This window comes from Drosophila montana, unplaced genomic scaffold, assembly GCF_035044405.1.
Source record: "Drosophila montana isolate Dmon_TW-CO22-7 unplaced genomic scaffold, ASM3504440v1 contig_599_1, whole genome shotgun sequence".
Lineage (NCBI taxonomy): Eukaryota > Metazoa > Arthropoda > Insecta > Diptera > Drosophilidae > Drosophila > Drosophila montana.
The window spans coordinates 657,460-671,157 of record NW_026998916.1 but is presented as its reverse complement, the minus strand read 5'-3'; the positions used below and the strand labels follow the sequence as shown (position 1 = coordinate 671,157).

At 42.8% G+C, this 13,698-nt stretch overlaps 1 protein-coding gene across 4 annotated transcripts in view; it reads right to left on the bottom strand.

Annotated features, from left to right (window-relative positions):
* Window positions 1-13,698, bottom strand: part of Obsc (Obscurin) — a 242,466-nt gene that overhangs the window by 101,912 nt on the left and 126,856 nt on the right. For all 4 annotated transcript variants that reach the window (XM_064698377.1, XM_064698378.1, XM_064698380.1 and 1 more), the window contains one exon: window positions 8,575-9,435. In XM_064698377.1, coding sequence (XP_064554447.1) covers window positions 8,575-9,435 — 861 coding nt within the window. The remainder of the gene's footprint in view (window positions 1-8,574; window positions 9,436-13,698) is intronic.

Here is a 13,698-nt window from a genome sequence, read left to right as displayed (position 1 = left end):
CACACTGGTGGGCAACTTTGCTCAACCAATTTTGTCAAGCCTAGCCCTATTATTATTAGCTTTACTGTATTTGGTCTTGCTCTTATATAAATCTTCATCAATTTTGCTTTCATCTACCCTTGTCATCATTACGTTTAATAATAATAATGCTAAAAGAAGTCTCAGTGCCATCAAAACGGCCGTTTATGCCAGGGGCTGTAGAAAGGCTGAGCTAAGGAGACAAACTCTTAGCCCAGATGCTTTGTTCATTCAAATAATGAGTGGACATTTACAGAAAATGTGTATAGTTATTTCTTCTTCCGCCTAGCTGACCTGCAATCTCCGCCGGGGCAGTGGCGCATTTTGTGGAGATGATATTTGACTTTGTGGTGCCCCGTCAGAAAGGCAACTAGCAGTCTTAAGAAATCTCTTCATAAAATAACAGTTTCGGAGGCTTGAAACTAATCAATAAGTACCTTAGCTGGTAGACACTTTGCTAGAGTGCCAGAGCATATCCTTCCGGAAAAGGATGCTTTATAGATTAGGCCGAAAGCCACGAGATTTCACAGAAATGCTTTGTGCCAATTCAAGGGGAATCCGAGCCAACTCTTACGCGTTTGTGCGCTTCTTTGCTGAAGCAGATTTCAGCGTACTCAGCCCTAGCACAGTTCTAGCACTGTTATACAAGTTACAGGGCTATCTCTTGTCAGAAGGAAACCTGAATTGCAGCTTGGCCATCCGATAAGATAATGATAATGTTTTTTTAGGTTTTTGCAGGTTTGCAGGAAAAAAGGGATTGGCGAAAAAAATAATAAATAGCGAAAAGCAAGGACGGAAGAAAAAAAAAGGGAATGGAAATAAATTTGAAATAGAGTAAGCGAACGTCGGTGTTAAGATACCAAGAAAAAAGGGAAAGGGAGCGTATGGCGGACTTGACGAGGGGAAGAGGTGAAAGGCAGGCAACGACAGAGGTGAGCGGAGTCAGGAATCCAAGGTCTACGTGTGGAGCGTAAAAAATAGCGTAAAGCTGGGAAGGGGAGCTGGATCCCACAGGCAGAAGAATCAAGCTGGCACCTTACGAGGAGTCGTTCTAGCAGGCGAGTAAGCCACGGGGAAGAACCTTGACGTGGGGGCGAAGGGTCTGAAGAGGGGAGTCCGGACAGTGAGGACGTCTGGCCACAAGACCTTGAGCATGGTCTACAAGTACTTTTATAGGATGAGTTGGCGCGATTTGAGGATCTGGAGGGCGAGTCTCAATTAGTATACTTGGGGTACGTGGTGAGCGGCGAGGAAATTTGCACGATTCCTGCGAAGGTGCCGGCCATCCAGAGGTTGACGGCACAGTCGAACTACAAGCAGCTGCGGTAGTTCCTGGGAATGGCATCGTGGTATCGACGGTTCTTGCTGAACTTCGCATCGGTCGTGCAGCCGATGACCGCTCTCTTAAAGAAAAGGAAGGCATGGTTGTGGGGAATGGAACAGCAAACTGCGTTGGAGCGTCTGACAACAGCTCCGATCCTCGCCTGCAGTTCCAATTTGATGTGCAATACCGGCGAGGGTAGCTGAACGTGGTAGCAGATGCGCTATCCAGACAGTCATTACAGACATGCGGTCAGGCCGTGAAAGAGCAAACCCTTGCGGTTGGACCAAATGCATGCTGGAAAAGGTGATCAAGAAGCCAGGGAATTACCCGGACTATGTGCTCGAGAACGGCCAACTCTATCGCCACCTAGGATACAGAGCCGACGACGAGGACTACCTGCCGGCATCCATCGGCAGAGAGTCCTGCAGGAATGTCAGAAAAGAAGGAGTAAGGAAGACGATATCCCGACTAGCACAAAGGTACTTCTGGTCAGAGATGTTCCGGGATGCCGCACGTTACATAAGATGCTACGAAGTGTGCCAAAAATGCAAGGTAGAGCACCGGCCGGGTGATGCTGACGCGCCAGGTGACGGAACATTGGGCCATCCTCTGCGCCGACATCAGAGGCTCCCTGCCACGGTCGAAGAACGGGAACACGATGTTTTTGGTATTCCACCACGCGTTCAGTAAGTGAGTGGAATTGGTCCCCTTGAGGAGAGCAACGGCAGAACACCTGCAGAGGGAGTTCCGAGAGCGAATACTCTGTCCGTTCGGAGTCCCTCGCAACAGGGCCCTGCGACAACAGGATCCAGCCAGACGTTCAAGGCTTTCCTGAGTTCCATCAGCGTAGAGGTGCAACGTACTTCCCTCAGGAAAAAACAACCGACCGGACGAACCGGACGGTCTAGACGATGATCGCTCAGTTCATAGGAGAGCATCAAAGTTCGTGGGGCGAAATGTTACCGGAAATAGCGTTAGCCGTGAACACAATTGATTAAACCGGATTCTCCCCCGCCATCTTATTACAAGGCCGCGAGCCTGGCCTCCCGTCGGCTCTGTACGACGAGCTTACGGCCGGTACCGCCACTATTCAGCAAAAAGGAGAAGGCCGGGCGACTGACGAAAGTATTTGACATCGTCCGTAGCAACTTGCAGCGTGCTTCCCGGAACCAGGGAAGGCACTATAACTTACGTCGGATGGTATGGGGACCAACTATCAACAAGCGGGTGTGGCTACGCCAACATCAACTTTCCAAGTGCGCAGATGGATTCGCAGCAAAACTGGCACGATCCCTATCGGGCTGTTTCGCCGCTCGCCGGACCATTTCGCCTAATATCGTCCGGTTGGCGCGCGACGGCGAATGTAAGAGGCAGGTAGCCAATATTGCCCAGCTGGAACACTATCATGGGCCAGACTGAGAAGACATCAAAAGAGAGCGAAGGCGAAAGACAGAGAGGCGACAGCCCAGATGCAGAATAGCCTAATAAGGATTGTAATAATAAACATACTAAGTAGTTGTAAGAAGAGTCATTTTGTAAGCTGCAACTTAGGGAGCATGAGCAAACAGGCCAAATTGTACTATAGGGAGGATGGATAAAAAGGTTGTTAACATAAGCTAATGAAGTGTAATTATTAATACCCCTGCAGGAAATGGACAGCTTCAGCATAACGAGCGGCGACGAGATGGAGTAGGAGGTTGGTGTCCATGGGACACATGTCGCGGCGGAAAATGACGGGTCCGACCCAAGATTTAGCGATTCGCCTACGCCACTGGTCCCTAGGACCTTCGACATAATCTTGGGCAACTCGCCGCCTCCACTGGTCCCTAGGAACTTCAAAATCATCTTGGGCGATTCGCCACCACCACTGGTCCCCAGGACCTTCGATCCCGTCTTGGGCGACTCGCCACCACCGCAGGTCCCGAGGAGGAGCCGTTCGAGGGGATCGAGGGGTGGGAACTCAACTTCAAAGAGCTGTTGGGCCTGGTGGAGCCCGCCCTATAAAAATGGCGACCGTGCCTCGCGAGGATGTCCTCCCGCGCCAAGAATATACGAAGTAATTTAGAGAAACTAATTATTAACAAGACCAATGAAAGAGGATTCATTGAATTAAAATAGAAAATCGATTACAGGGTTAGATTAATTAAAAGTAGCTCTGACTCCTAAAATGACTACAGGAGGAGCAGAGGAGTATGTAGGCTTAAGAAAGAGCGGCGAAGAGAGCGAGAGAGGATCGTAAGACGGTGAACAGCAGCTTCACTTTGGGATCGACAATCGTAAGTAGCGGTCGTGCGAACGGAGACAATAAGAATTAGGAACGCAAGGGCGCACGACGGTACAACGGGGCAATTAAATGCATACATCGTTGTTCCGTTATAGCTACAGTGTATCTAGCAACACATCACACTTCACTTTGCAGCTAGGCAATTATATAATAACGTTGGCTTTTATTTCGCTCACGCAATTTAAGCTTTATGGGGACCTTGTGGACGAGTACATCACCAACTCCAAGGTGACTTCACAAGGGTTCTATTTTTGATATATAATTTTTTGGGGCTTTCTAAGTTATAGTGGGGTGGAATGGAGTTCGATTTAAATCAGTTATAGTTGGGAAAAATTATAAATGAAAATGTTAGCTGTATTGCTGTTTATTGCGAGAAAGTTGCCATCCTACTACTAACCAGGAGTCCCTATCACTGGGTGAACATATAAAATATCAAGACTATGCAATTTAATGAAGATGATTGATTTGACGAGAAATTTGGCTGAGAAAGATATGTAAAAGCCGCATAGGCGCATATAAAATATGTATGATCCAAAGCGTCATCAAGTATTGTTCACTATAAAACAAAACATTTTTTGAAGTAACTTTCAGCAAAACAACTTATCCCAGCGCTTTTGCGCTTAACTTGCTAGTTGGTTGCCATCGGAACCTAGCAGCTTCTCCTTAATCTTCTGTCATTAACTAAGCATAGGAGAATATACGGTGTTGTCTTCCTACATAAGTTGATTGTCAGCGACATAAATTCTTCTTTTCTATTGGATCGTCTTCAATTCTTTGTTCCTTCTAGATTTACCAGAAACTATAGACATGACTATAGTAAAAAGTCTGGATATCGTGTTTTTTGCAGAACGATCTCTTCACTTTATTAAACAGTTGTTTTCAGAATACCTTTCGGAATTCACACGATCAGCTATGAGTTGGAGCAGAGTTTGTAAGTCAGAATACTACTAATATATTTTAAAAACTTTATTCTTAACACCGTTTTTTCTCTATATGCGATATCTTTTATTATCTTCCAGCTCTTCACTAACATTAGTTTACTTATTTCTTCACCATTTTTTTAATAACTTTTTTCTACCTTTTCATTTATTCTATTGCTTTCTAATATAATTTTTTCAATTTGCGCTTGCTGCTAAAAACTCGTGGCCAACCCAAAGACGTTTTCTTTAATAATCAAATATTCAACAGTAGATCTTATTGTGCTATTAAATATTCGTGTTCTTTCACAAAGAAAATTGTATAAAAATTGTGACTGAAATTGATGGGAAATACAAATCGGTGTTTTAACTTGTTTTATAGCTATGTTGCGGTAGCGGGATGGAGGCGATAGCTATAAAATGTAAGATATTTGACATTTATATACTATTCAAGAATCTACATGTTAAGTTTGGTGACTCTAGTTCCAAAAAACCTAAGAGATTTGCTCAAAAAACAGGATTTCGATATCGATTTTTATCGATTACTTGGCAGGCACCAGAAGACCCTAGAACTTTGCGTTCATACGCATGCACGGGCGGACAGAAGGACGGAACGACTGACGGCAGACATCCGGACATGGCTAAATCGACTCAGCTATTGATGCTGATCAAGTATATACACTTTATGTGATCGGAAATGCTTTCTTCTGCCTGTTACATACATTTGCACAAATACATTATACCCGTTTTACCAATTTTGAATGGGTTCAGGGAATAAAAAGAAGAATGAATAAAAAAAATGAATTGTACAAGACAAGAACGATATTGGTAGAGTGAGACAAATAACAAATTTATACATATTTCTGAGCAGTACAAAGCAGTTAATTTCTATTTTATTTTGTAATTTCCGTTTTGTTGCTGGTTGCATAATTTTTTTTGTGTGTTTGTGTTGAGGCATGCTAACTCACATATTCTCTGTTTCAAACTAATGAATTGGGTGCAGAGAGAAATAAAGCAAGAATGAGATAGTGACGATAGCCTTTTTTTCGGAAAACGTAGGAGAAGATTGCATGCATTATAAACCAACAATGGACTCGCACCAGAAAAAGCTTTATAAGAAAGTGTCGTTAAGAGTGCACTAAGTGAACAACAAAATCGGTAAGAGCAGGCCTTTCAGGAAGAAATAGATTCGGTAAGGCGACAAGTCAGCAGCTTACAGGTAAAAACACCACAGATAGAAGGTTATAGGAAAATAACTACTGACCCCAATCTTAGGTGAGAAGTTAAGCTAGACATAGTTGAGTCTATCCCCGAATTTGAGGGGGAGCAAAGTGAGTACGTGTCTTGGCGGCAGTCGGCCGCAGATGCGTACGAAATTTGTAAGCCATACCAACGTATTAAGGCGCTTTACCAATCTATCACGATCATTAGAAACAAAATCAGGGGAACAGCAAAAGCGCTATAAGAATCACATAACAGTATTAAATTTTGATGAAATAATTGCCAGACTACAGGACAAAACTTCACTTTGTGTCCTACGAAAAGGACTAGAAATGGTTAGGCAGGACGGCCTTAGCCAAATGCAGTCTATAACGAGGTGGAAAACTGATTGACACTAGTGACAAATAAAATTGTCACGACACACGACTCGGGCGGTGCCGCGTTACTTAACACTGAGCTCAGAATTAATGCCCTTCATGCCTTCATAGCAAGATTTAAGAAGTCCATGAAGTCTATAGTTTTCCCGACACAGCCCAAGGACTTTGCAGGTGCATTGGCCTTGGCTAGAAAAGCTGAGGCAATTATCGAAAGACGTATGTTCAGGGAAATCAGAGTGGAAACTTACGAAGTTACGAAAAGAATCCTCATTTCGTGAAGATACAGGGTCAAGGCAGGCCACAACAAGACGAAGGTAACCACAGGAATAACTCAGAGCGTATGAACGCCCAGAGGCACCGAAGGTTAAACAATATCAATCAGCAGGCTGAGAACCATGATTTCCAGAGTTACCAAAAGGTGGCGAAGACGATTGGCTCAGTTTTTTAGAGGACGGTCCCGGTTGCCAGGCATCCAAAGGCAACTGGATGGGAGGCAAGTAAAGATTCTAATTGACACTGGGACAGCCAAAAACTACATGAAGCCTGTAAAGGGGCTTAAGGGATTAGTGCCGGCTTACCCCCATTTACTGTTACTTCAATAAATGGTTCTAACCGGGTAAAGGAAAAATATTGGGTATACATTTTCGGCCAAAAGTCCCCGTTCTTTCCTTTAGATTCTCTAACGGCGTTCGTAAAGACCGACATGATAAAATATGGAGATAGAACTGAAAAGTTACAGTACCAAGACTGTGACAAAGTAAACTGTACCCATGTAGATGACATAGTGGTATCCCCTTCCGTTAAAATGAAATTTATGACTTCTAACGAGGCGCTACTTTTCAAGACTTCTGTCATTGCAACAGTTCGCACAATAGACGATAACCCCAATTTTTCAAAGCTATACCCACATCCAAAGGGTGTGGCTGATTTTGTAAACAAGGCAATTAAAGTCTTTGTACAAAATAAAATTATTCGCCTTCTTAAAAAGGTGCAGCCATAACTATCATGTACAATAGCAGACGTCGTCCAGCTTATGATACTGCGATAATGAGACATTCTTTAACTCCGGAAAAATCACCTCGTTGTTAAAAACAGTTACGGAGTAGATTTTGTAAATGCACCAACAGTCCACAGTTCCTCAAACGCCCAGGTAGAACGATTTCATAGCGTCTTACTGGAAATTGCGAGATGCCTTAAGCTTCAGAAATAGATCGACGACACCGTGCCACTAATCTTACTTTAGAGTATAACCAATAACTGCATTCCATGACGGGCAAGATACACGCATCTACCGACGAATTCAGAGAAGCGATCAGATGTAAAATCGAGAAAACTCAACAGACACAGTAAGAAAGAAACAACCCGAACAGGCAGAACAGGGTATTCAATGTAGGAGAAAAGTTTTTTGTCAAAACAATTGGACGGATTAAAATAGCAGCACAGAAAACAATACAATAACAATTTCAATGCTGTTGATAGAATACAAAGACGTGCATGAATGTGTGTGTGTACATGCATACAGAAATTCTTGCAATTTGCGAGCTACCCCAAACTCGTGGCCAGCCAAAACACGTATAATTCTATAACTTCTGTGTTTCTTGACCGATCTTGATGAAATTTTCAATAGTAGATTTTATTTTGCTATATATACATAAAGTATATTTCATATAATAGCTATCACCACCTCCCGCTACTACCTCAAAGATATAAATCAAGAAAATAAACCAATTTAGTTTGCCCACCAATATAAGCCACAATTTAAATGCATTTGACTTTTTGAGAATATACAAATATTCTATAGAAACAGAAAAGTTATTAAACAAAACTTGTGTTGACTGGCCACGTGTGCATTGGCTAGCACAAATTGCAAGAATTTCTGTAGACACATATATGCGCGTCCTTATTGAATTTTATCAACAGCATTGACATTGCAATTGTATTTTTTTGTGTGCTTTTTGTATGTGCTGATATTTTAATTCGTTTTTTTCTCGACGAAAATGGATTGTTGGTTCGACTGTCGAGTAGAGACGGTGTCGGTGGTCGTCACGGGCTCGAATCCGATTGGGAGGAACTTTTTTTTTAGAAAATGGTGCAGGGTAGCCCCTAGCGGGAACTCCCGTCTAGAGCCTCTAGTAGGCCGCGGGGAAAGAATGAAATAAGGCCGCGCGGTCAAAATTCATACTTTATAATTAAATCAGTCCACCATTTAAAAATGAATTTAGGCCACCAATCAAAACACCGTGACCTTATTTCCGTCCACAGTGCTTCATGTGTATATTTCTACAAAGAAAGTTAAATACTTGTTAGCGCAACTCGGAGCGTCGTACTGTATCTCCTAGTCGCGCGATTAGAGCAGCATTGTTAAATTGAAGTTATTTTAAATATAAAAATCTATTTTTTTAAGTATTTATATCGAATTATTATTGTACTTACAGTTGACAGTCACAGAACAGTTGTCTTCCACTATTCCATAATCATTCATTATTTTACAACAGTAGTTTCCTTGGCTATTAATTGAAACGTCTTTTAGAACTAATTTATAATTATCTCCATCAATTGTTTTGTGACAATCCTTTCGATTTTCGTCGATTTCAATACCATCAATAAACCATTTTATATTCGGACGAGGGTAGGCATCTATTCCAACTACAAGTTCAACATTAGACTCGCCTTCCTGCACAGTAATGTTGTGTAATTTTTTTGTTAGTTCTGGAGTACATTTCATAAGTAACTGCGTTTCGCTAGTTGCTGAGCCGTGCTCGTTTACTGCCTTAACGGAATATTTTCCAGCATCTACTCGAGTGGCACCAGTAATTTTTAAAGTGTAAGTATTTCCGTCACAATCTATTTTATATTTTGTGTCGGTCAATTTTATTTCAGAATTATCGTGATACCAAATTAGTTTTGGTTCGGGGAATGCATCTACTCGCACTGACATATTTACTGTTTCTTTTTCGCCGTGGATATATTCGTTTTCTAAACATTTGACAAATATTGGTTTGGATTTTACTGTACAATTCCAATACTCTGAAGTTTGACTAAGATCATTTGTGGCTTTAATAGAATAGTGTCCAGATTGAGATAGTTTAATGTCAGAAATTTCAACAAAGGCTTTTGTTGACCCTTTTCCAATTGAAGTAGATGAAATTTTTACATTGCTTTCATCAGATACATCCTTTCCATTTTTGGTTATACTAATACTTGGTTGTGGGAATCCTTCAACATCTATTTCCATGCGTACTGTTTCACCAGCTACGCAAGCTATATCCTCAATTTTCTTTATTTTGGGAGGAGCTGAAATATTAAAAGAATCATTAAATGTCTTGAAAATTGACAAGAAAATAATAATAATAATATAAAGAATAGCACTGCAAATCTGTCGAGATGCCATTAAAAAATTCTTATGTTCTACTAGACATACATCCGCAAAAACAAAGCCACGCACGGCTCTTAATGAACTAATGCTTTTTCGCCTCATATGTATATATACTTTGTGAGGTCGGAGATGCTTCCTTCTTACATTTGCACACAAAATTTATATCCTTTTTACCCATTTTCAATGGGCACATAGTATCAAATTCAAAGTATTAAGACGTTAGTTGTAATTGCTATGTATATTGTTAGTGTACTTGTAGGCATTTCCAGATATTATAATTGTAAAATTTAGTTAAATACGCTTTTGTATTATCTTAGATTCCGGGAGCGGGACAGCCATATTACTTTACATAACAACAAAGCCTGCTCACAATACAAAACTTGAAGAATTTTTGATAATGACTCTAGTTGCTCATAGAATGCATTGAACGCAAGCAAATTATCCCAATTTATATGAAATATATCTGTTTATTTGGGCTCTTTAGTTAAATATGGTAATTCCCGTAACCCTATATTTCTGTAATGACTATATACGGTAAAACTTTTAAGTAATTTTAGCTTTATTGATCGAAATAAGTATAAATAAAGTTCAATATGTAAAATGGATAAGTTGGCTCTATTTTAAAATCATTGTTCACTTTGTGCGGCTAAGATCTAAGAATTGAATTTATTTTCTTTTTGTGCTTGATATCGATATCGACTCTTCGGACATATTGCGCTTGTTGCTAGTTATCTTATATAATATTGATTAGATTTAAATTCAAATTCAATTGGTTGTCGATCTTACAAATACATTTCACTCGCCAAATATTAAGTTTCCTTGCATACATATGGCTTACAGTTTTCCAGATATGCAAGGAAAATTGAAAGCTCGTCATCACTGAGTATGGCGAGGATATCTCGAGACATAGTAAATGTTTACCAACCAAAACTTTGTTTACAAAAGGTTTTTTCTACAGACATATATGACTTAATACCGATCAAGAAAATATACACAGTATTAAAACAAAGTGTTTCTTCTTGGAAATAAAATAAACTGCGCTTTCATTGTCTTTACTGTGCTGTTGGTTCTCTCAGTGTGATTCTCTTGGAAACAGTAAAGGGCGGTGTACTGACTTTCTAAACCCCGGGATTACAGAAAAAACTTGAAACAACGACTGGGTACCCCGAACCTACTCAAAATTCTTTTTGGGGACACCGTCTGCAAAGGTGCCGCCGTAGCCCCCTTCAGGGGGACCAGTTCCACCTACTTCCAGCACCATGGAATACTAGCTACATCGTGTTGCCATGTTTCGACCGCGGAAGGGGCCCGACGAAGGCAGCGCAGAGTACTGCCATCGGCTCTGCTACCTGTCTCGCAGCTTGAGATGCTCGCTCTTGAATTCTGGCAGACTTCGCAGCATTTCACATTCTTGGAGGCGTCGCGGAACATACCCGGCTAGTAGTACCTCTGGGCAAACCTTGACACTGTTTTCCTCACGCCTTGGTGTCCGGCCGTGGGGGTATAATGACATTCCCACAGTCGTTGATCACTGGGCACACACAGTTTCCAAGGAATGTGGTCCTCGTCTCAAATGTCTATATAGTCCCCCATTTTCCTCAACATAGTCGGAAAGTTTAGCCGGCTCTTCGGCGATCCTGGCATGCATACTCGCGACCCATTTTCAGGAGGACTTGGCCACCACTTCTTGCTGACAGGTCTCTGGAGGATGCCTTGATAGTGCATCAGCCACGACGTTGAGTTTCCCTCGTCGGTATTGGCCAGCCTTCAGCCTTCAACAACTTCTGCCTCGCGTATGCCATCACTCGCTCCTGTCTCTCTATCGTCTGCGTCAGTACCGTACCAAGGCCATAGTTAAGTCTGCAAGACGAATCTAGCAGAAAAGTCCGGACAAGCCAACACAGGGACAGTCGTCAAGCTATCCTTCAATTGACGCAATGCCTCTTCCTGTTTTTCATGCGCCCCTTCTTTAGGAGCGCCGTCAGAGGCTGTACCTGAGTCGCGAAGTTGGGCACTAAACTCAACGAAGCCATCCCGAGACACTGCCGCAACTCCTTACAATTAGTCGGGGCCATAAAGTTACGAATCGCCTTCACCTTCTCCGAATCGGTCTGTATTCCCTTGCCGCTAATCACATGTTCAAGATAGACCAACCTCTCCATGAAGAAATTGCATTTTCTGCATTGCTGGCAACCCTTAATATCCGGATTATTTTCATCAAATTCGTGTTGTAATCGTTCGCCCACAATATCGTCTAGGTAGGCGAACGCATTAGGCTCCATCTTCGGCCCTATTACCGTGTTCAACGCCCACTGGAAGGTCGCACATGCGGAATGGAGTCCAAGTGGCATCACCCGCCATTGGAACAAAGCCCTCCCCGGCCCCGTGAATGCATTTCCTACTATCGGCTACCAACGGTATCTGCCAATACCCATGCTTCAATCCTAGGGTAGAGATAATTCGGGCGTGACGCAAGGTTCAAGGATATGAATGATCCATAGGACAGGGTAAGCGTCCGGAATAGAGTGCGCATGGAGTAGTCAATGCACATGCGCCACTCCCCTGTCTTTTTCTTGAATGGGGCTGTGTATTTATACTACGCGACGGCTTGATGGCACCTGCCTGGATAAGCTCATTTACCTGCTCGTCGATCACCCTCTGCATGGTGGAATTATTCGGGTAGCTTGTCACCCTTGAATCATGTGCTCCGCAATTTGCGTGACCCCCTGCAAGCCCTCGAAGAGTGCCAGTTCCGACTCCAGGAACTCCTTTAGTTTTGGGTTCAGATTTCTCCTCTATTCACCCTGCGTCTCACCTACTCCGCGTGCCACTCCGACCCCAAATGGAGCGTTAGGATTTTCAGAGGGCCATTGACTCCATCCGTCTGGCAGCTGCTGCCGATCTCCTGCTTCTTAGTGGATTTTAGCCATCGCCCCTGCTTCTTCCGATTATCGGCACATTTCCGCCGTTTCACCTCCATGATTAACGCAGAGCTGTTGCTACAGCTCTACCCATCGCCCTTTGGGATCCTCGTGGGGTCGGTTCGATTTCGAAAGAGGGCGTTCCTTCGCTTCCTTTTCTGTTTCTTCTCCGTTCGGTCACCGTGCAGGCGCTCCCTTTTCGTAATGTTGGAGGCCAGTGTCACCTTCGACTCTAGACAGTGTGCTCATAGCACATAGGAAATACATCCCGAGGATGACGTGGTCTAGCATAGAGGACATGATACGCATCGTCATGCTAATTACTCTTCCCGCTAGGCCAACATCTAAACAAAAGGCCTTACCTACTATCAGCGTGGATCCATCTGCCAGACGAATCCGCTTCTGCACATCCTGCGTGCTTCCCCGGATCCCCCATTTGCGTATGCAATCTTCATTCCTAAAGCTGCGATGGCCTGGAGTCGATTCTCATCTGGCATCGTCCGCCAGCTGATCATCACTGTCCTCCACAGCTTAACGCTACCGAGACTCCCGGTGACCTGATTCACTTAATCGCCTCATGACCGTCTCTTACTCCACATTCTTATTATAACTATTATTATTATTTTTATTATTTTCCGTTCTTTTATATTACCCGTTTATTCTCCCTTTTTTTATAATTCAGTTATTTTTTTGTTCCTTATTGTTTGTTGTAACATTGTTCACATCGTTGTTCATCCTTCCACTAAATCAAAAAATATAAATACCCATTGTCACAGCTTTTGCAGATTGTACTGACGATTCAAGCTAAGACGTCGGCTGCGGCGGGCGTCTGTGCACCCATATGCTAACGTGATCTCGTTCGTCGCCCGGGGCGCTGTACTTTTCGATCGACTGTTACTTTTGTTTGCGTACACTTTGTGCGTTCGATTCCGCATGTATTTTCGTCGCCTAAGCCTTGCAGGTGTTGACGGGCTTTAAGCCGTAAGCATGCTACGCTTCAAAAAGCCTTCAGAACCCTGCTGGGGCTTCTAAAGGCTGAGGTACAGATCTCAGTCTTACCAGGGCCAGCAAATTACAAGATATTTGTAATTTTGCTAGGATGGTGGGCTTAAAGAGGAGGGGAATCATTCACAAACCGCTCGAGATTATCTTCGTGGCTCAGTGGATCATCATAATGGGGCTTTTTATTTCTTGGCATATATTTTCTCATTTCCTTACTGTGAGCACAAAATTTTTTCACTAGATTTGTTTCGCACAATC